The sequence below is a fragment of the Phalacrocorax aristotelis genome, chromosome 1 (genome assembly GCF_949628215.1).
Source record: "Phalacrocorax aristotelis chromosome 1, bGulAri2.1, whole genome shotgun sequence".
Taxonomy (NCBI): domain Eukaryota; kingdom Metazoa; phylum Chordata; class Aves; order Suliformes; family Phalacrocoracidae; genus Phalacrocorax; species Phalacrocorax aristotelis.
This window is the reverse complement of record NC_134276.1, coordinates 168114779-168138348: the sequence shown is the minus strand read 5'-3', so window position 1 is coordinate 168138348 and position 23570 is coordinate 168114779. Positions and strand designations below refer to the sequence as shown.

General features: G+C 38.0%; 1 protein-coding gene across 7 annotated transcripts in view; it reads right to left on the bottom strand.

Moving 5' to 3' along the window:
* Positions 1–4951: 4951 nt before the first annotated feature.
* Positions 4952–23570, bottom strand: part of NR2C1 (nuclear receptor subfamily 2 group C member 1) — a 57077-nt gene continuing 38458 nt past the window's right edge. For all 7 annotated transcript variants that reach the window (XM_075080627.1, XM_075080625.1, XM_075080632.1 and 4 more), the window contains 8 exons: positions 23410–23500; positions 21923–22107; positions 18305–18467; positions 16146–16267; positions 12911–13050; positions 10806–10943; positions 6040–6145; positions 4952–5511 (listed from right to left, as the gene is read on the bottom strand). In XM_075080627.1, coding sequence (XP_074936728.1) covers positions 5337–5511; positions 6040–6145; positions 10806–10943; positions 12911–13050; positions 16146–16267; positions 18305–18467; positions 21923–22107; positions 23410–23500 — 1120 coding nt within the window. In that variant the 3' untranslated portion in view covers positions 4952–5336. The remainder of the gene's footprint in view (positions 5512–6039; positions 6146–10805; positions 10944–12910; positions 13051–16145; positions 16268–18304; positions 18468–21922; positions 22108–23409; positions 23501–23570) is intronic.

Here is a 23570-nt window from a genome sequence, read left to right as displayed (position 1 = left end):
AAATATTTCAACTAGTAAGCTTATTATGTGTAACATTGCTCCCATCTTTAAATTACAGAATTTAAAAATGTATATAATTGTTTTTCCTTTCACATGATTTATATTAAAATTATTTTTCTTGCTCTTAACATTGAAAATTTTAAAGCTCTTGAAACTAAACTTGTCCTTTCATTGGCAAAGGGACTTCTTATTTTTTGGCTAGTAAATGCCACAGTTTGGTTAAATCTTGATTGGGTATGAAAACTGTCAGACTGCTGAAGATCAAAAAGGTGAAAAATAAATTAAAGGTGAAAGGAAGCGGTCGCAAAAATAATGAGATATTTTAACATCCATGGAGCGAGCTTCATTATTCACATTTTTGTTAGCTGAATCATGATGTTACTGAACAGCGTGAAAGAAACCAGTAGTATTAGCCAGCCTTCCGTTCAGTAGCAAAGAACATTTATTCACAAGACTATAAATGACAATAAGTCACACAGGTGGTAATGTGAGATCATGTCATCATAAAAATAGCTGTTAGATAACACTAAGGGCCTGAGTTGAAGGTGACTTAATATGCTCCATTTAACTGAGCAGCAGTTATCTTAAAAAACCAAACCAACAAAACCAAAACCAGAACCTCACTGTTTAGCCTTTCCATGAGCTGTTGCATTATTCTCAGGTGACGAAATGAGGAAAAACCATGTTCATCCCCGTATTAATTTACCTGTTTTAAAGCTCCCATTCCTGAAAAAAAACCAATTATGCCTCATTCCTTATCAAAAGCATGAATTTATAGTTTAAGAATGATTAATTATTTTTAATGATTTATGAAAAATCTTGATAAACAAAGTGAATAACACTGAAGCAACAACCTGCAGTAATGGATCCAGCTTCTAGATCATCATGAAGACAAGACAGATTACTTGCCAGGCAATACAGACCAGCTGCGCCCTACCTTTAAATCAATACTGAACTTATGATGATGAAAATCTATTATGAAAAATTTTAAGAAATCTTTGGGGAAAAAAGGTTACTTACCGGTAGCCAGAACTCTCTGCAATGCGTTGTGTGTATGCGCATTTGCTCTACAGGGGTCCACACATCAGAGGTATCCAGGATCATAAAATGGGGTCTTTTTGGCCCTCACAATACTGTGGGTGTGTACTCATCTCTCTCCTTTTCCTTGACAGCAAGCATAGAATTATCATATTCTGTCAGCCACGTGTAGCAAGGGAGAAGGGTATTGGTTATCACGTATATGGACAACACACAAGCAGCTAGGACCCCTTTGAGATAAGCAACTTTTCTTTGTGTGCATATCCATACAGATGGCCACACCACAGATAATTAAGTGTCCCAGTATTCTCAGAAAAAGGTGGCTGGCAGAGACTTCTTTGGTTGAAGATTTCTTTAACTAGTTGTCCAGTTTGCAAAGATATGAAACAGAGATATTATTGAGCAAAACCTCAAATGTAGTCTGAGAACAATTAGAGTATATCCTGATTACTGATGGCAACTCAACCATACTGTTGAAGAGACATAATACAGTCCATTACCTAATTTGGAGATGGTTATCCTGTTTGATTTCTCAGCTGGTCAAGAGAACTAGATTAAAGATAATCTGAAAGCCTCTGTTCCATGCAAATAAGAAGACAATATTCTCTTGCTGCCCAACATGTGAAGGGAAATCTCAGACCTGAAAATACAGGTATTAAAAAGAAATAAACCCATGGATGGGTGATTTTCCCCATTCGGTGATCTGGCAGAAATCCTAGATGAAGTCAAAGGGATTTGCCAGGAAAACAGTAAAAGGTGTGGGAAGGGAAAAAGTCAGCCATCAGGATTTAGATCATCTGCTGCCCAGCAGAGGTGATGGGCATCAAAAAGAACAGCAAGGACATGTTTCAGACTCCTGAATTTAAACAACCTGATGTGCAACATGACCAAGGTGGTTCTGCTTGTGAGTTAACACATCCTAAGAAAGTGGTTTTGACCCAGCAGTCAGAGGTAATGGCAGTCCACGTTACTGAAGTAGGCTAAACTGTCTTCAAACAGACCAAGGCACAAAGGGGAAGCAAGAACAGAAATCCAGAGAAAATAAGGTTCTGAGTCCATCTCCTCCAAAACAGTGCTGCACAAAAATGCAAAGTAAAAAAAAAAAAGAACAAAACATCAAGGACTACAAGACCTTGCTAGGGCATGCAGAGATGCCATAAGGCTAAGGCTTAGCTAGAACTGAAATTGGCCAGAGATGTCAAGAACAACAAGAAAGGGTTCCTCAGATACATGAGCAGTAAGCAGAAGCATAGAGGAGACATCGACCCATTGCCTAACAGGGCAGGGAAACTACTAATAATGCTGACAAGGCAGAGGTTCTCAGTATCTTCTTTGCCTCTGTCTTCACCAGCATAGCTGGACCACAGAACACAGGATCAAGTAGCTACAACAACTCATGTGTCGACCCACCAGTAGTGGAGGAAGGGCTGGTCTGCAGCCTCTTGCAAGGGCTCAACCCACATAAAACCATGGGCCCAGAAGAAAACCACTCTGGGGTGTTAAAGAGACGTGGCTGACATTGGTGCAAGGTCACTGTCTGTAATCTTTGAAAAGTCTTGGAGATCTTGATATCAGAAATTTTTTATGCTGAGAACAATCAACCTCTGCAACAACCTCCCCAGGGATGTGGTGGAGTCCCCTTCGCTGCTGGCTCTCAAGATGCAACTGGACAGGGTGCTAGATAATCTCATCTCAGCTCCCTTTCCTAAGGAAGGTTGGACTGGATGACCTTTCAAGGTCCCTTCAAATCTGGGCTCTTCTATGATAAAGACAGATGAGCTGAGGGATTCAATCGTTAAAGATTTACAGCCGTAGAAACACTATTTTCTCAGCTGTTTCTGAAGCTGGACAGTACTGTGTGAGAAGCTGCATCAGCTGAATCTTTTGGCCAGCTGTAAACAAAGAGCTACACATCACACCTGAGGCTCAAGCTATGGGGTAAAAGATTTCTGCAAGGATGTGAGAGATTTGCACAATATACTGCATTTAGAAGGAAAAAAAGCTTTTATTTTCATTTTATTATTATCTGGGTTACATTAATCTGGAGAATATTGGAGTAAAACTCTTGAAAGTGTATTGGAATGCCTGGGAAACCACCTCCAAAATATTCGGGAGTAATGTGCTGTCAGCCTCCTTAAAAGGTTTAACACAGAGGACTGTACATCTCCCATGCATGTTGGGGCCAGAAGTGGGCTAGGGATAACACAGGGCTAGAAAGTAGGGTCAGAATTTCTAAGGAGAGCTGAACCGAAGGATGCTGTGCTGCCCATCCGCAACTTGGTCCTACAGATAGCAAGATGGGCCTCTAACCCCTGGGGAGAGAACAAGCACAGCATATTGGTATGAACTGTCTTTCATATTTCCATAAACCCTGCTGATGAGATGTATACCCCCCAAAACACAGAGTAGTCTTCATACTGCTCTCCAGGGAACACAGATGTTTGAAAGGTGTGCCCTTCAAAAGGAGGAATATGGGGAGAGCTCAGCTGCCATGGCCAGCTCCAACACTAAAGGCTGTCCTACAGCAAGTCAGTAAGTGCCAAGGCAGAGCAGGGGGATGGTTCCATCCCATCACGGGTCCTCAGCACTGAGCGCTTTGGTCTGTGGTATTGGATATGACCGATCCTGTAGCACAACCTCAGATTACAGAGCTTGGGCAGAGGAGGATCCAAGCAGCTCAGTTAGTGGAATTGAAAAGAACACACAAATTCAGCGTCAGAGGCAGTTCTCTGATTCTTTTTGGCTGGTTGAGATCCTCAGGTGTTGAGAAAAACTCCAGGACCCACCCAAGCCTCACCTAGTGGTCCCTTGGTGCTAGGGTGGCCTTGGAGCTGCTAGGGCAGGGTGGGCAAAGGCCCCCTTTTAAGCTGACATTTGGGCTAAGCAATTTCTGGTGCAACTATGTGTTTCTTGATTGGGTGAGGCTCTTCCTCACCCAACATTGCCAGAGAAAGACAAGGTTCATGATGAATAGAACTCATCCTTGATCCAAGATTTAGATAATCCTAAATGCTACTGTCAGAGGTAGACTACCACTTTTACTAGGATACTTCTCTCATTTTAGGCAACAGGTATTAAATGTGCTATGGACGTATAACTTCCTGTTGCAAAGGAAGCAAGAAGCAACCGTATGTCAGTGTTACTTGTCAGTGAGGTACATGCCTCAGGATAGAAAAACATTTAAACCCATCCTTAGATGGAGCTATGGAGTATGATTCAGGTGACATATATGAAGTATCTAGACCCATTTCTAATAAGGAAAGGAAAAGCAGCAGAGACCATGCTCCCACAGGAACGGGCACTGCACTGGACAAACTCAAATTTAAAAAATAATCATACGAGACTGGCTGGAAAAGAGAACTACATGGCCAAAGGCTAACAATAATTAAAAAATAAAGACATGAACACAAGGTTAAGAGGCTTCTAGAATGCCTCCATCACTGGGCACTGAGCATGAAAGAGGGAGGGGTAGCGTGAAAAAGCTTTAACTTCTGAGACCAGAAAAAACAGGAGGATGCTGTCTTTGAATGCCTGCAGTATACACTTCTCCATTAGTTTTTCATAGTATGAAACAGCTGATGTTTACCAAGACATAATACTACAACAGAGTATTCCTTTGCATCCAACAAAACAGTAAGTAATGACCCTTTGCTACTTCATTTTTGATCAACTGCCTCAACGTATCATCAGAATATTTTAAAATGTGAACTTTCTCTACTTTCCCTGTGCTTGTAATGGTGTCCGGTGTTTCATTCTACAAGAAACAAATCTCTCTTCAAAACAACAGGAAAAACTACATTTGGTTATAATGGTCTTGTTTCCATGGAAACACTGGCCTTTTCAGGATGTTTGATCATGTATTTTCGATTTGACCAGTGAAAAAGAACAAGTAGCAAAACACTGAAAACACAACTCGGAGAGGAAAGTTAATTTATTTGTCTAAAACATCAAACTAAGTTGAGATACCTTAGTTCAGTCAAAGCTTCTTCAGTTTCTTCACAAGCCTGGACTTCATAAACAAATATTCCAAGTTCATCTATCTACAAAAATAGGATGGACAATTCTTGACTTTCTTCAGATATCAAGTTAATTTACAAGTCTGTGAAGATCAGATGAAAAATAGGAGGAGATCCTATATTCCTTAATACACTCCACCACGTTTCCCAAGTGTACTGGAAAGGAGAAATATTAGCCTTCTTTGGAAAGGTGCATGGGAAGGCTTATTGCCATCTCTTGGAGACAGGGTATGCATTTACATCACCATGACTGCCATGGTACAGAATCCTTGACTGCTACTTTTATACAGCATGACCAATTATCTGGGAGTTGTAGTCCGCTGTCTCCATTCGCAGAATATATGGGATGATGCTATCAATCTGAACGTTTCCAATTAGTCCTGCAAAGAATAGCTCTTCAGTGATGGCAGCGCTCATCAGCCTAAGGGCAGGCAATCGGAGAAGAAGTCTAGACAGTCTGGGAAAAAAGTTTGGTAAAAAGCGTTACTTGCGGTCACAGATTTTGGTGTTATTCACAATCATGTTATCAGTAAGAGAAGAGAAAAAAAGGAACAAGGGACAAATTTGCTGTATCTAATTCATGAAAGGCTTAAATATTTAAATCAGGACAGTATTAAATTTCTGTTCAGTCGTGTCTTCAACAGTACAGAAAATGTGAATGTGCCAATTACATGGACTGTATAATGTTTGGAATTAGACTAAATGAAGAAATATTCCAAGTAGGTGAAAACAAAATACTTTTAATGTTTTCATTTTGAATTGGTTTCCAATACTCATTTTGGAAACTACTAATGAATGAGTAGATAAATAATCCTATAATATGTACGAGTACATGCATAATATTTGCAGCGCTCTAAAGGTAATTCCTTACCTTTAAGGAGGTAAGAAGAAAATGTACATATTTATTAAAAGAAATACTGTACCAATCAGTATCACCGATGCTCTGAAAAGAGAATCAATCAAGTAAGCATGTAAGTTTACAGACCTGTAAGTATCATCCGGATATGCTTTTGTTACATAGTCTTGGAACTCCATGTAAGCCTTTTCTTGAAATTTCTCAATCTGCACCACATTTTCTAGCCCTGGGTGATCTGAAAAGAACACTCTGCATTGTTATACCTGTTCTATATAAGATGCACTAAAATCCGCACAGATTATCTAACTGTAAGCATGCTGAAATAATTGTTCATATTTGATATTAGGAAAAATGTCTTTACTGAAAGAGTGGTCAGGCATTGGAACAGGCTGCCCAGAGAGGTGGTAGAGTCACCATCCCTGGAGGTGTTCAAAAAACATGTAGACGTGGCACTTCAGGGCATGGTTTAGGAGGCCTGTGGGTGTTGGGTTGACAGGTGGACTTAATGATCCTGGAGGTCTTTACCAACCTCAATGATTCTATGATTCAGTAGCTGTAGCAAGTTCACAGTTTTAGTGGAGGACACTGCTTTACCTCCTTATGTTTCTTTTCCTCTATGTTTATGTTTGACTTAGTTTTTTATAAATACAACCAGACATTTTGAAGAGTTCAAATAAATTCAGTGCTTACAATGTCATCAGTTTGATGACACAGCTCTGCTCTCTGTCTAGCAGTAGAACAGCATTGTCTCAAAACACCAACATTTATTGGAATACTGTATGAACAAATAGCATTTGGGTGGGAAGTGAAAGATAAAATTAAGATCAGTGGAAAAAGCAGGAAAAAAAGGCTATGAAGCATTTGTTTCCTAAAAACTGCAGAAGATATGCAGCAGATGATTCTTTTTCAAATGTTTGGTGCAAAATTTTCAAACGTGCTAAACAATTTTTAGCAGTGATTTAAACACTTAAAATCTAACTAAATCTTGTGAAAATGAAAGCATATTAACCTAACTGCCAAGTCACATTTCAAAATTATTATCAGGTACTTCTGAAGACTTTATACAGTCTGTAATTTTTATTTTCTATCTTAATGTAAATATTTTACTGTCATAGCAGCATGACAATTCACGCAGATTTTATTTTTCAGAAATGGGCTCATAAATGAGCTGCTATATTATGTCAGATAAAAGATTATTTCTAACAGTCACTCCTTCCTCTCCAAGTATATGGCCTGTGTCAACAAAACCAGGAGTTTTTGGTCAAGCTCTGCTGATATAGAAGCTTTCAGAGCAATTTAGCAGTTAAGTGATGCACTGGACTCCCCTGAACACAGAATTTCACAGAGGAATATTTTGTCCTATACAGTAATTGTCATTCTGAAAGCACAATTTCAAATTTATGCAGAGGACAAGAGGTTAATAAGGTCATAAAGAAGCAATGCATTTTGAAGAGTTGTCGCTGACATGCAATATGCAGCTCTTCGTGACACTGCTTTTAGAGCAATGTCAGAAACATAGCTAGAAGTCAACTTCTGAAAACAGTAGTTGGAAGACCACCGCTAGTACACTAGTAGCCATTTATAGGGATGAAAAGTCTTCTAGACACTCCCTTTACACTCAGCTCTTTGCCCAAGGCTGTCTTGTGACAGTCAAATAGCTGGCTCGGTACAGATGATTTTCAGTAATCTTCAAGTCTCCAGCTATGGAAGACAGCAGATCAGCAGGGACCGAGGTGGAGGTTGCAGTGAAAGTACCATTAAGTAGTTGTAACCCAGAATTTGAGTTGCGTGTTATGGGAATTACTGTAGCAGAAACCCCTTGTTGCTAGCCAGGCAAGGAGCAAGGCAGGGAGTTTGTTGCAACTGTAAACCCAGTGGTCTGGTCCAAAGAAACCAGGTGTGGAGATTGTAATAGATATACCTTTACATTGTTGTAACCCATGATTTGAGTTGGATGTTATAAGAAATACTGTAACAGGAACCACCTGAACCAGTGAAGGATAGGCCTTACAAGAAAACAGGGCAAGCACAGCAGTGACCCGACCTGAGCTGGCTTTGGTGCCCAGTAACTCCTTGCAACACACTGCCTCTCCTCTCCTAAGTGACCACCATAAAAGATGGAGCCCAAAGCCATGGACTACGTGAACTCAATGGACATTGTGGAGATTTCATAGGGGTGGTCCATAAACTAAGGGAATGATATCTGTGTATTATATCAAAGGATGGGAAGGGGGGTGGTAGGTAACGAGAATGTATTAAATAGTGTGGTACCTGAGCATGACGTAAATGGTATGGAATAAGGGGCGGAGAATGTGCTGGTTTTGGCTGGGATAGGGTTAGTTTTCTTCATAGTAGCTAGTATGGGGCTGTGTTTTGGATTTTTGCTGGAAACAGTGTTGATAACACAGGGGTATTTTTGTTATTGCTGAGCAGTGCTTACACAGACTCAAGGCCTTTTCTACCTCTTACCCCACCCCACCACTGAGCAGGCTGGGGGTGCAGAAGAAGCTGGGAGGGAACACAGCTGGGACAGCTGACCCCAACCGACCAAAGGGATATCCCGTACCATAGGGCATCATACTCAGCATATAAAGGTGGGGGGAGGAGGAGGAAAGGGGGGACATTTTGAGTGATGGCGTTTAGCCTTCCCAAGTAACCATTAACGCGTGACGGAGCACTGCTTTCCCGGAGATGGCTGAACACCTGCCTGCCCATGGGAAGCAGTGAATGAATTCCTTGTTTTGCTTTGCTTCAGCGCATGGCTTTTGCTTTACCTATTAAACTGTCTTTATCTCAACCCATGAGTTCTCACTTCTACTCTTCCGATTCTCTCCCCCGCATCCCACCGGGGGGAAGTGAGCAAGCGGCTGGGTGTGGTGCTTGGTTGCTGACTGGGGCTAAAGCACGACAAAGTGTAAGTAAGGTTCCTAGAGAAATATTTTCTGGTGTCTAACAGGACTGATTTCTTTAGACAGACCAAAAGACTCTGTCATAAATCCTAGTAGACACTATGATAGAAAAATGGGCTTGAGGTATTCTTCCATCATTTTATTTCTTTCCTGGAGCAACCTGTACCAGTTCTGAATATGGGAGTGCCATGAAAGGACTATTTTGGGCTAAGGAACACCTAAAGGAGAACTACATATCCTCCAAGCAGTACCTACTGAAATTAAACAAACCAACACCCTCCCACCCTTCACTTAAAGTCTCTTCCTCTTCTGAAGTAACAGTGAAAAGTCCAGGCAGCTCTTCAATCCTCAGCAGAAAAGTTGCAGACATTTTCAAGCACTCTTAATATTGCAATTAAACTCATGGTGGGTAGTGCTTATCAGAAAACTGAAACTGTTCCTGTGCTTCAGTGGACTATAGAAGCAAACACATAAAACCATGCAAGATTCTCCTAGCCGTGAGGACTGACAGCAGGATTATGTTCTATAGTGAAAATACTCAGGATCTGATCTTCCTTAGTGACCCACAGTAGAATATCATCACTGGAATACCCTCTGGGAATTTATCAGATTTCCTGGAGGGTTCTGACACTACTTATATAATCTCTTATTTGCAAGGATGTCCTTCATCTCAGAAGTCTTCCATTAATGCAATTTTTAAAAAGAAAAAAAAAAAAAGCTATGAAAGTTATGCAGGGTTTTGTTGTGCACTTAGACAAGTACCATGAATTCCTGCTGATGCTGATGCCACTTTTACTGGGAGATATGGATACTCCTTGTAGATACTAATAAATCTACAGAACTGACAAGAACCGAATACCCAGTTCTCCTCCATATTCCGCACTACTGACAGGGAGCAGGTCACTAAGATTCAGAGAGCTTTTTAAAATTTGCTCTGATCTTTTCTATGGGACATCAGCATCTAAAAAAGGCAAAGCAACAAGGATTAAGGAATCTGTTGATGCTTTTAAAGCTTTCTGATGCAAAATGGAGTGACTGAAGATTTACTTTCTAAATGTGCCAGTGAAAAATTCCTGGAGATACACAAAGTACTTGAGGTTTATAAATTTTTCTTTTATCAAAAGATTAGGTTTTGCTTTTATATTTAATCCCTAAATTCTGAATGATGACTCTAAGACCGCAATATACTGGTATAATAACTTTTCGCTAAAGACATTCAGATAATTCTACAATTTTCAAATAAAGAAAACTGATTTTGTAATTTTCTACAGTCCAGGCATATATGTTACATGCTCTGACTGCTGGGTCACTATCTATCATAAACAGAGGACTCTTGCTCCTCCATATTGTAGACTAATCTCCCAGAAGGGAAAAAATAATCATTATCTTATCTTCATTGCCTAGTGTATGTCCATTAATGTTACTTGGAGTACATTAGGCAAATACTGTTCAAAATACAGAAATAATAAGAGGGGATGTTTGCGGTGTTCATTCCCCAGAAATGCTATATGTAATATTAATTTTAAAAACACCTATGTGAAGTGAGGTGATATGTTTCTGTGATTTTGCATGTGAGAATCTATGCCCGGAGAGATAAGTCTTTCATACATTAAAAACCCAACTTCAATCCATCTCCACTGGATGTGCAAGAGCAACACTTCTGAAAATTGAACTGCAGGTCTTCAGAAAGAGTACCCCAGAAAGGAGGCACAAAATTAAAAGTGATAAATAAAGAAATAAAAATTTTAAAAACCCATCAACGGCAGAGACGAGTAAAACGTAAGTCTCCAAAGCAGCATTCAACTATTTACATTAAAAGATTAACCCTCCTCTTCCTACAGTCCTCATTACACACCTACCCAGATTCCTCAATAAGTGAGGCAGTAATTCTACAGGTAATAGTAACTGCATATAATAAAACAGGCAGAAGTTAAATGGCAAAAAAATAGCATAGATTAAAGTTTTATATTAGGAATAATTACATACCAGGACTGAAGAGGACGATCGCTTTCAAATATGCATATTCATATCCATCCAGGCAAAGCTTAACCATGCTGTTACAGAACTCTTGCAATTTGAATATATGCTCCATTACTAATTTTCCTCTGTCTGTTGGCAGCTTATCTAAGTCAACGTACACATAGAATATAAAACCCTCAAGTCAACACACATGAAAAAATTGCAGTCACACTGGACTTTTGAAAATAATGATTTGCATTAGATTCAAACAGTGGGAAATCTACACCATCTATGAACTCATATTCTAGGTCTAAATAATCTTGACACAAACAATTATGGACTATAACAATATTTTTTTTTCTCTTATGTTGTACAATTAGGTCTCTTCCTGCCACTAAAGCTTCCAATAATCAGAGATGGACTAGAGCTTGAAATGATCAAGGAAAGAAAGACTACTCGTAAGTAAAGAATACACTGCTACTGCAGATCTATGCTCTACATCTAAGAGTCAGGTGCCATGAGGTAGGTTAGTGTACAGCCTCATGAGTTATTTTAGTCAAAGACCATGCCGCTGCTGAAAAGGAAGGTGCACTATACACTTTCCTGATTTGCATCTAGGGGAATGTGGTTGGTGGCAGCTGTCCCCTTGGGTCAGGAATAGCTAAGCAGCCTGAAAAGCCTGTTCCCTCCACAATCCATCAAACTAGGGTCCCTGGGCCACACGAACTTGTTAGCACTTGGAGATGCTGCAGCTGGCATACTACACAACCTGAAGACACTGAATATACATTTCTGATTTGTGCAAACTGAATTCCCAAGTTAAATGGCAAAAATATGTATTTGCAGTAATGATAAAAGCATGATTAATTACTACGATACCCTTTCTGGTGAACATGCTTAAAAATTATGTAGAGCAAAATAAGTTCCCAAATTCCATTTTTATCACGCCTAGAGACATTCACAAATTTGTTAATATCTTTAGCTGATCCATTATATTTAGCAGTTTAATCAATTTGTTTTAATTTTGTTATTTAGGAGGATCTTGTGGGTATTTTAAAAATGTGAAAACCTCTCAAATAATTCTTTAATTCCCATATCATAAAAGGAGATGAAAAATCTATAGTCTTGTGGGCTGTTTTTCTACAGCTTACCAATGTGTTTTTGCATAGCATTAATGACAATGAATTTCCATCCATAGAACAGCAAATAACCCTAACATCTAGTTAAACCTGAAAACGCTAACAGTTTTGTATATGCATTTAACTAATTAAAAATGTGTTAAGACTATGACCAGATGAAGACTATACTATTTATGATTGGTTAGCTTTTAGTGCTGACAACCTTGTGAGGATTCACAAGCACACAAAGATGAGCTATAAGACTCCCCTACCACTCAGGAGAACATTTCCTTCGCTGTAGAGTAAATGAAAAAGGAGGCCAACTGACATCTCTTTCATTTGAATGAAAAACATGTAAAAGATGCAGGACTTGGGTTTAAAAAGGAACAAATATAGTTAGTATATATACGGATACTACGGATTATACTGATAAGGATAATATGGTAACAAAGTAGGCTTAGTGAAAATCTGTTGGAAGACTTGCATTTAGTCTAACACTAGTATACAGAAGTCAACAAGCCAAGTTATGTAAAGGAAGCGTATCACCAAGTTGGCATTTGGCTGCTTTGTTTCGCAGCTATGAGAAGCAAGGACAGGTGGCTCATTCTTTATACCCTTTATACAGAGGAATCATGTTCACAGTACACTTGTGTTCTTAACATTGATGCTGCCTGACGTACTCCTGATTTGAGCTAACATATATTAACAGAACAGCAGAACACTATTAGACTTACATAGACACACAATAAAAACAACCCCAGTTAATGCTAACCTATATGATAGAAAGGTAATTTTTTTTTAATTTGGGGATAAGTATTGGCATAGCTGACTTTTGCAAATATCTTGTGAACTGTATTTTCTAGTATTACTTTGTTTTAATACTAACCACAAAGCTATAAACAGTAAATTTTCATGGACAACTGAAGGATAAGTAAAAACCTTCTGTGCAGTTCAAAACTTAAAAAACATAAAGTAATTCCCCACATCTGGAAATGTGCACAGTATATACCTTACCTTGCTGTAAACTGCCATGAAGGTGGTTAACAAATGCAGTTAAGATAGTTGCCACATTCATAACTTGTGAACATTGTGCAAGACCAAGCGTAAAAAGTTCATTCCAGCAGGCTTTTACTAATGATATGCTGTTATCCTGTCTATTAAAAAATACAATAATTTCACTTAATAAAACCAGCCATTTACATTGACATAGGTTTTTTATTAATTTGAAGAACACTTCATAAAACATCAATCTAATGCAACACTGCAACCAGTACCAAAATTAAGCTTTGCATTAAAAATATTTTTATTTGCATGCTAGGATTAAAATACCTGTTTTAGAGTGACTTTTGTAATGAAGTAATTTTTGGTTTAATGATCTAAAAGGAGATAGATTTCTATCACAAAAGCAAGCTGAAGTTACAGCAGTAAATGACAACTGTCTGGGCATGTTCCATCGCGCTAGTTTTCTTAGGATTTACACTAATTTTTGAATAACGTTTACGAGCAAGGACAAAAAAAGTTTGCATTGTTCCTGTATTGTGGATGCAGAATAGAGCCAAAGGTCTTTTTTTTCCCCTTCACTGGCAGGTTGGTATAATTTCTTAATTAATAATACATGTGAAATGGAATACGTGAGATCGAGTTCCTGAGTTTCGTGGCTGCTATTTTTTGTACCCCCTTCATGTTTGGAATGAGGTTTGAAATATAGACTTCAAAGTACAAACAGAAGTCATGAGGATTTCTTTGCTGTAAGAATTACTCCTCAAATTAAATTTCATGTGTAGTCAATATTTTTTTTTCCAAATGCAGACGTTTAAAACTAGGTATATCAATCCATATTCAGGCATGTCCATATTAGTAACCTAACTTTCAGTATTGCCAAGCATCTCTAACTTGCAGAGCTTAACAAGAGCTCAGTACCTTAAAAAGGAAACCCTAGCAGGGAGCAGTCAAATTCAGGTACCACGTCTCAGTTTTAGCTAGTAAATATAAATAACGAAAATTTAAAAGAAGCACAAGGCCTATCAAAGAAGAAAAGCATATTAAAGCTAGGATTTCAACTAGAAAAATACAACGGAATGGATTTTGGCAAGAATGTTGATGATGATTTACTGCAATACTAATATGCCAAATGACAGATTGATGTAGATTTGTCCTGTACTAGATTACAGACAGCTTGCCTAGGGCAGTATTTTTTACTGTGATCCAGTTCTTGTTATGGTAGACATGATACTGTACATGCAGCTTCTACATGTATTTGTCATATCCCCATTCACCTCCTGTCAAAGGGACTATGCTGAGGAACAGTGAAAATAGGGTGTACTGGCTACTCAGCTGGTATGTGTGTAGACAAATGTATCACCTAAAGCACCTTTATGATCAAACTTAGACCAGAACCAGCTGATTAAATTTAAGCAGCCTCAAAAAACGAAGAGGCTTGATGAATGTTTCAGTAGGAATCTCTCTTGCCTACAAAGTTCCTTTGCAGGAAGATGAATTAAACAGTAACTTTGCATCATTAACTAAATCAGTATGCCAAAGCCAACTATCTTGCTGAGCCTAAGGCAAACATTGCCTGAGGAGGGAACCACCTGGCTGGTAGAAAGTATCTACCTTCCTTACAGAACGATCACTATGGTTTTGTTTTGGCTTGTCAACTCCTCTCAATTACTACTGCCATGAACTTCTATTCATTTTAAAAGTGAAATGAGTCACTCTTCTAAAAGTCAAAATTATAGTACATAATGTGCTCAAACTAAAAAAGCTGCATTAATTTCAAATAAATCTCCACTTGAAAAAAGTTAGTATTTTAAGCCCTTCAAAAGGAAAACTGTGTATTTATGTTAAATGGTGTTTAAATATACCATTGCCCATGATCTTGACTGGGACTGTAAATGCTAACACAGGGCAATATTATCACTATTAAGACAGCCCACTCTTCCATTTTTTTTTATTCAAACAGAAAAATATATCGGGAAGTAATACATTTGAAAAATATGCAGATTTTCTATAAGCATTTCTTGTTATATCTTTTCAGTGAGACAAAGATGTTCTGTACAACATTTTATTTTAAAAAAGCCATTCCCGTTTGTTGTTATAACACTAATTTGCAGTGTCTGTTACAAAAACCTTTAAAAATATATAATGATAAAATATACTATGTTAATTTGCTACTTATTTTGAAATTCTGCAAGGCAACAATTTCTACTAAATTAAAACATGATATTTACCTGATTTTTTTACCCTTGCTATTGTTTAACTTTATAGAATTTTACTTTTCCTTCTCCAAAACACAGTTACACACAATATAGTATCTTCCCTTAAACAATGGAGAATCCTTTGGCTTAATCATCTGAGTAAACACAAACTGTAATCACAGATCATCCTGCTTTTGATAGGCTTCCTGGAAAAGGGGACAATCCTTCACTTTAAAAAGGAATTCTCTTTGCTGCCGGTCATACACTATTTTGATACTGAATTAAAGAAAAACACTGTGGATGAGGACAAACATGATTTATACTCCATTTGTGTCAGAGCTGATACAGTATCTTTGATGTGCCTTCATAAAATTACTTCTGAAAATATCATAAATCACTTTTCACCATGCTGTTTTGAGATGTTTTCTCATGATGATCAGCAACGTATTACTACATTCAGCTTAAGAATTTTAAGTGACACACTGAATTCTGCTGGAAAAGCAGGATGTTATACAAACTGTAAGAAGAAGAATAAGAATTAATTTCTGGCTACAGTAACTATTTGTTCTTGGTTAATCCCCTGAAATGAAACAACTTCATCCTGAATGCTTTCTGAATCTAAACAAACATTTTCTTCATACGGGTTACTAAAGTCAAAATTATTACTATTAATTCACCTATAAAGATAATATTTGGAGATCCAGAGAGGAGCTTCTTTTTGTTGTCTGCCTGATAAAGATCTTAGTTCAGGATGTATCTATTAAAAAATGATAGGAAGTCCTATTTACTAAAAATTTATTAAAGAATTAGCAGTGTGCAGGCATTTGATTGTTATAAACCCACTCCTTTTTCCTTCAAAACCCAAGCAAAGTACCTGAGTTGGACTGAAATGGGGAGTAGTTTTGATTCAGAAAATTTACCTTCATGATGAAGATCTCTAAAACAGTTTTAATAAGTAGATTTACAAATTAACATATCCCTGAAGAAAACAGTGAAAATAAAAAATTAAAAAGTGCGTATTCACAACATGAATGGAGTAACTGAACACTTACCCTAAAGCTTGGAAAGATGGAATGGAACGTGCCCAATGCATGGACAAGAAAAGCAACCTGGAGGCAGACTCACAGATATAGTGAACATTAAGATATTCAGGCATAGGAGAAGGCATGGTGAGCTGGCAACCGAAATAATAAAGGAAAAAAAAGCACAAGTCAGTTATTTTACTTGCTTCATAAAAAACATAAGAAAAAAACCCTCCATGACTGATTTTTAAGTGGAATAGTAAAACTGTTTTTTAAATAAACATGAGATAATCCTGAAATAAAATTCAATGACTGCCACCTTCATTTTTAGCCACGCTGTTATACCCTATGATAACTACAAAGCCACAAAAAAAGCAAAAACTTTGGATCTTATCTTAGATAAATATTCATGTCTGGGATACCTGGAGGTAGAAAATCCCAAATAAAACTCAACCTTTGATAGACACTGAAAAAATAAATGTTTTAGAACGTTAATTGTAATTAGAATGAAGTTGTTTACATTTATATATAGACAAATATATAAAAAAATACAACTACAGAGACATCATTACTTTTTAAAGCTTCCCCCAGAGGTGTGGAATAAGTGGCCTGAAAAATTAGAGGAGTTACCACAATTCCTGGGGAGGGTGTGCGTGAATTCTATTTCACAGAACATCTCTTTTTGTACTTTTATTTAATGCTTTACAAATAAATACATCAAAAGTCTTTTGATGTGAGTAAAATACCTAATGTATAGGTGCCCCCAAGTCCTAAAAATATAATCAATACACATCAGACAGGACCAGCTCTACCTTTCTCAACATACATGAGTAAAATCAGTGGCATTACCTGCACATGTGAAGAATGTGGGATTTGACCCAAAACTGCTAAATACAGTGCTGTGGTATTATCTTCAGAAATTAATACTTAATATAATGATTTGGCTAACAAAATTGAACAACAAAAAAAACCAAACCCTGACATTTGCATTAGAGAGAGGTTTATCTGAGTGATCAAAACGTGCTGATGAGAGGGTGCTGTAGTTTAACCCCAGCCAGCAACTAAGCATCACCCAGCTGCTCTCTCACTACCCGCCGGTGGGATGGGGGAGAGAATCAGAAGGATGAATGTGACAAAATCCATGGCTTGAGACAGTTTAACAACAACAACAACAACAACAAGAGAGAAATAAAACCCAAGAAAGACAAGTGATGCAAATGAAAACAATTGCTTACCACCAACCGATGCCCAGCCAGCCTCTGAGCATTGGCCTGCTCCGCGCAAGCCTCCACTCTAGTTTTTACTGCTGAGCATGACACCCTAGGATATGGGATACCCCTTTGGTCAGCTGGGTTCAGCTGTCCCAGCCGTGTCCCCTCCCAGCTTCTTGTGCACCCCCAGCTTACTCGCTGGTGGGGTGAGAGGCAGGAAATGCCTCGACTCTGTGTAAGCATTGCTCAGCAGTAACTAAAACATCCCTGTGTTATCAACACTGGTTCCAGCACAAATCCACAAAACACAGCCCCATACTAGCTACTATGAAGAAAATTAACCCTATCCCAGCCAAAACCAGCACAGAGGGGTAAAGCTATAAAATGCCAGGTACTGAGGAAGTTTTCAAAGGAGCAAGCTTTTTGACCTGTCTGTCAATAATAAGATGAAAAAATTGATAGAAGAATTTCTGCAGGCTTGTAAAAAGAGAAATAAAGCTAGAAAACACATGGCTCAACAAAAAAGAAACCATATTCTCCCTTAATGATTAAAGTCAATTAATACCATACTAAAATAGGGCATATACACAAAGGAGAAACTGACAAATACACTTGAAAGTCTCCAAATCCAGTTGCAGATTGCATCAGATCCACTGGTTAACATGTGAGGATGTGGATGCTGACTCTCTGCTTTGTGTGGCTCTTGTCTGTATAAGTCCTTTTGCATGGATTACCTAATATTTCTAAGGTAAGAAGCTATAAAATAAATAGTGCAACTAAACCACTGAAGAGAGCTGTACATTTTCCCAAACGAAGAGTTAACCAGTGAACAAAAGCAGTGCATTCATCAGAAATGAATGCATATACCTGAACAAATAGTTATTGTTCTAAGAAATTCAACATAAGATTTAATTAGATCATTATATTACTATGTTAAAAGGGTTATAAATAGTCAACAGTAAAAGAAGTATCAAGTACCCTGAATGCTACATGTGCATCGCTGAGTAGTGGCCCCTCTATTTCAACAATATTCATGCTTGTTTCTCCACCAATCAGCTGTACACCGGCTTCAACGCTTTCAGAGTTCTGACACGCTGCACTCTCTCCTGGATTTAATGCTTTTGCAAGAGTATCAAATGCCCTGTGAGAGCAAAACAAACAAACAAAAAAGAAAATAAAATTTCATTTTAAAGACCCTTTCAATTTAGGAGGAATCCGCACATGTCTGAAACCCATATTTGGGCGTCAAATTTGGGTTTCAAAGAACCAGATTTGGAAAATAAAAGTCAGTAGCATGGTTTTCCTGACACTCCACTGAACAAAATCCCTGAAAAACTCCAACTTACAGTGGCTCTGAAACACAAATTAGCAGCAGAACCTGTTCACACTAGTTGCCAGCAAATTCACAGTTTTGACATATTGATAGTGCTGCTGAATCACAGTTTGCCTTTCAAGATCTCTTTAGTGATGTTTACTGAGAGCGCTGGCATAAGCGTTTTGAGGACATGATCATCAGACTGCTGTTAAAGCAACTTAATGCAAATATAAATTTTACAGATTTTTGCTGCTGTGAAGAACAAACAGAATAAGCTGTTGGGTTTTTTTTTGTTGTTGTTGTTTTAAAGTAATGAGTTGTGGGTAGGTTGTTCAATTTAACTTGAAAAGACTGTTTCAAAATATGTAAGAGAAAGCACTCATGCTTTCAGTACCATCCTTAGTACCCTTTGATGTGGAGCACTGACTCCTGTCACATGCATAAACGTTACAGGGGAGATGTCAGGACAAGCACAGATACATAACTCATTATTTTGTTGTTTGATAACAGATTTGTTGTTTTTCTGTTCACAAATATACCTGAGGACCAGAACTGATATATCTTCAATCAAAAATGTACAGACTTGATCACTGCCTACGGGCAGATGACATATCCTGACAGCAGTATCATTTGTATACAGTGTTGCGTGAAAAACTTCTGCACCGAGGTCGGAAAACTTTACAAAAGCTGATTGTCAGCTTGTATGTAGAGCTGATTCTCGATTTCTAGAGACATGTTTATTACCGCAGAATCTAAAATCACGGATTTAATGCCAAAGTCTGGAGTAGAACTTTGCCACCCTCTCTTTCCCCATACTCCCTAGCTATCTAAATTCATTAACATCCTAAAAAAAACCCAAAACTAAATGTTAACTAAGTTTGACATAACCATTTACAACCAAATGAAACATCACAGTAAAAGAGCTGCTGACACTGCCTCAGGCTTGAGATGGTAAATGAACTAGTTTTTGGTCCTACAATGGGCTGTATCCCTTGATGCATACACATGAGGGTGACTGGGGCAAGCACAAGTGGACTAACAGATGTAAGTGGACTATACAGATATATCTGGGACTTCTGTCTCTGGTATACAGAAGTAGGCATAAAGGGAATGCACTTGGGGGTAAGCCCTAGAAGTTATGTTATTACGCTCCTGCTAGGAGGTCTAAGTTTCAGGTCCTGCAGGCCTCACTCTTAGCCGTGTTAGGTAGAACAGGCAAACCCAGGAGCTCAGTGGCAGCTGCTTCCTAGGAAAAATGGGATCTCTGCAGGGCTCTTCATGTAGCAGGGACAGAAATGTAAGAGAGGAACAAGATCACTCCTTTCCCGAAAAGGAAAATGCCATAGGCATCTGCCACGATCCTGTATTTATTCTAGTATAGGCTGAAGATTCCTTTTTTGAATAGGGTGGGCAGGTACACTGGTTAACCATGTCTGCCTGTGATACTTTGTTTCCAACTTATTCTTGAATGTTTGCCTGCAAAGAAATCTTCTCCCTCCTAACTCCTAAGCTGGCAGTAGTAAGCCAGCAGAAGTCAGTAGAAGCTTTGCTTCCTCGTGGCTCAGCATTGTGGGTCCTTTTCATACATAAAGCCCCAACGTGAGCAATGATTGCAAGGTAAAACACCAAGGAAAAGACAATCTGGAATGAAGCTTGCCTGGAAGCTGCAAAAACCTAGCCCACAAAGTGAGAAAATGGCATGAACAAATTTGGTTCTCTTTTTGCCAGGCTCAGTCACTAACAGATATATAGGACTGCTGATAAACTGTAAAAAACGAACATCAATAATGAAGCTATTAGGGGGCAAGGCATATAACATTACAATATAAAAGCAGCAGAACGCTAGCAGCAAAGCTGTATACTAAATTTGTGTCACCAAAAGTGAAAGTTTAACTACTGTAAGCTGCAAGCAATGGAATATAATAAAATACATTAAAAACATGGATGGTTAAAACTTGCTTCCTGAAATCCCTTAAACTCCTTTTCTTCAGCAAACATCTGTGTCTCTTAGATCCTGCTGGCATAGGGCCTGGCAAGGGAATCAAAGATAGAGATAAAAATTTTAGTTTCTCCTTGGGTAACAAATTCCCTTTCAGAGGAATATTTAATTTGAACCTCCTCACTGGAAATCTATTCGGTAACCTACCGGACAAGAGTACGCATTAAGCCGAGTCAGAGTTCTTTCAAGCTCTCTGGCTGAGAGAACTTGATGCCTTTTCATAAACAGGTTTTCAAAACTGAACAGAAACACTGAAGTTGGCAAATGCAAGCATCTGAAAGTGCCAGGAAATAAAGAAATGAAAGATTACTACATCTATTTGAACAGCCATAGTATTGAATGAAGTTTATCAGCATGTACAACAATACTTTTTACACGGCGTATTCTTATATTCTTTACCTAGGAGAACACAGCAAAGGCCCAAATCAGCACCTATATGAAGTCACTTTCAAAACAGCGTATAAAGAAAGGAGTGGAACAAATACATTCTGCTTGCAATTGCACAAAGCAGTAGAGACCATAGGGGAAACCCTGTATTTCAGTCAGTACAAACTACTTCCCTATATACCGATCTTTTTTCCTTGATAGATTTACTCCACATACACTGTTTCAAAACAGCACGTACAATGTAGATGGTGTGTAAAGGAATATTGCTGGGACAGCTGTCAGAAGCTTGCATGAGATGACAATCAAGGCAGAACATGATTGTGATTGACAGAATAACTGAGTATGTACTACATGAAGTATCTTACACTTAGGTTCACCAAAATGGCTCAGTTACAAACTTGTGCCTTGCACTGGTTTTAAGATACTCATTGAATGTATTTGTATTGATCGTGAGAATTCTGTGACTTCTCCTGTGTAGGAAGAACGCGCTTTTCAAGCTTTGAAGGCGATTAATAGTTACAGGCATTAAACTACTTACACAGATGAGATCTCTAAGAAACAGTTTTCCAGGATGATACAAAGTACTACGACTATAGTACAAGGTCTAACACACATTATTTAAGGCCAACCAAAAGGTAAGATAAACAGCTGTAACATTTATACTGGAATTAATTTCAAGTACAAACAACTGAAAGTATTTATTTTTCAAATAGAAGTTCCTTATGATTTCACTTGGAAGAATCTTACAAGATTTATATTCTACATGAGCTTAGGCTGTTATTACCATTATTTTTAATGCAGATAAATTTCCTACCCTGTGATGATTTAATTAATGGTCTGAGTGGACAGAGACCGTCTTGAAAAGAATAGTATTTTCAAGTGCAACATGCCTTACCTTGTAACATCACTACTAGCTTGTTCTTCTTGCTGGAGTTCAGATAATGACGCATCTCCATTACTTAAACTCTCAATCATAGATAGCTCTGTACTGCTTTGTGACATGTCTTTGCATTTACTGAGATTTGCTAATGAAGTCACCACATTTGCCAGTGTACTTAAATCTCCCTGACATGCTTCAACCTAAGGGAAAAGTAGAACTTTTAATTCTCTCATATTGGCAGAAGTTAACTTGCAATAGAAGAATCTAACTTTTACATAAATGAATAATTGAGCATGTGAATAGACCTGTAAGAAAATTATTGTTTTCAGTAAATGGGTAATTGTAATGCAGCAATTACACACTGTGCTGCTTCTAAAATATGAAATATTTAGACATTTACTTTTACTTGGAATAGCTATCTACTTCTTTCAGAAAGAATGCTACAGATGGTAAGCAAGTGCTGAAAGAGAATTTATAATTTCCACTCACTAGTCAGTCACCAGGACTATACGACTGCACTACATTGTATTTTTAGCATCTTCCTTCCTTCCTCATGTAAATGAGTCAGTAGTAATAGGGTAGGAGAATGTTTGAAAAGAAAGAATGGATGAAAAGTCACCTTTAGAAGCAAGCAGAAGAAGAATTCTGCTGCAGCCTTTTTGGTTTTTATGTCTTTATTTAAACTGCAAGGGAACAAGGTGATTCAGGACTGACCAGCAACTCGGAGAGGCAGTAACACATGTTTCCCACCCTGCCCCACAAAAAAAAAAATTAAGGAAAGTGCATGATTACAGACAAGTATGCTGCTACTAACACAAGCATGCTACATATCATTTAGCTTGCGCTATGAACAGAGCCAGAAATGTGAAATGGAATAAACAACTTCTGACAGGGCCCTCTGCAGACAGAGCAAGCGAAACAAAATGCATGGAAACAGTATGAGGTAATTTAATATCAGCTACAAAAATACAAAAGCTTCCTACTGTGCCTGTGTAGGGAAGTTACCACATGGTTTCAGTGGATCAGTAAGCGTAACAAAATAGAAACAAAGGAAAAGCAGCTCAGAAATAAGATTGTTGCTGAGATAGCACTTACTAGCTTTGCAAAAAAAATTAGCAATTCAGGGGAAAAAAACCTAACAGTATTTATGAAATGCACTGTGATAATGATGCGTGAGGTTTTGCAAACATCTCACTTTATTGGGGCAAAAGAAATACCCAAGTGTCAGGATTACCCAATACAAAGAAAAACAAAGTAGCCCTTAAAGCTCTCTAAAAACATGGAGGAAGGCATTTACTTTGTAGAGTTTTGCTTTAGCCTTGTATGGTGAAAATGCTTTCTTGTGAAGAGAAGGCATTTACAACACTGGATAATGTTGTAAAGGAGTGTTTTAAAAATTAATTTAACAGAACAGAAGCACAACGAATCGGAATCCTTCCGTCCCTACAAACTCAATTACAGCAATCAACTCTGCTTAATGTATCAATCATATCATCATATACCTTATCTGGAGTCATCAGCACAGTAGGCTCATTTTTTATTGCAGACTGATGAATGTTAACAAACATTCCTGATTCCAGCAGACCTGTTGATCTGACACAAAACAGCACACATTTTAATTTTTATTAATTTTAAAATTAATTTTTCCTGTTTCAGGAAACAG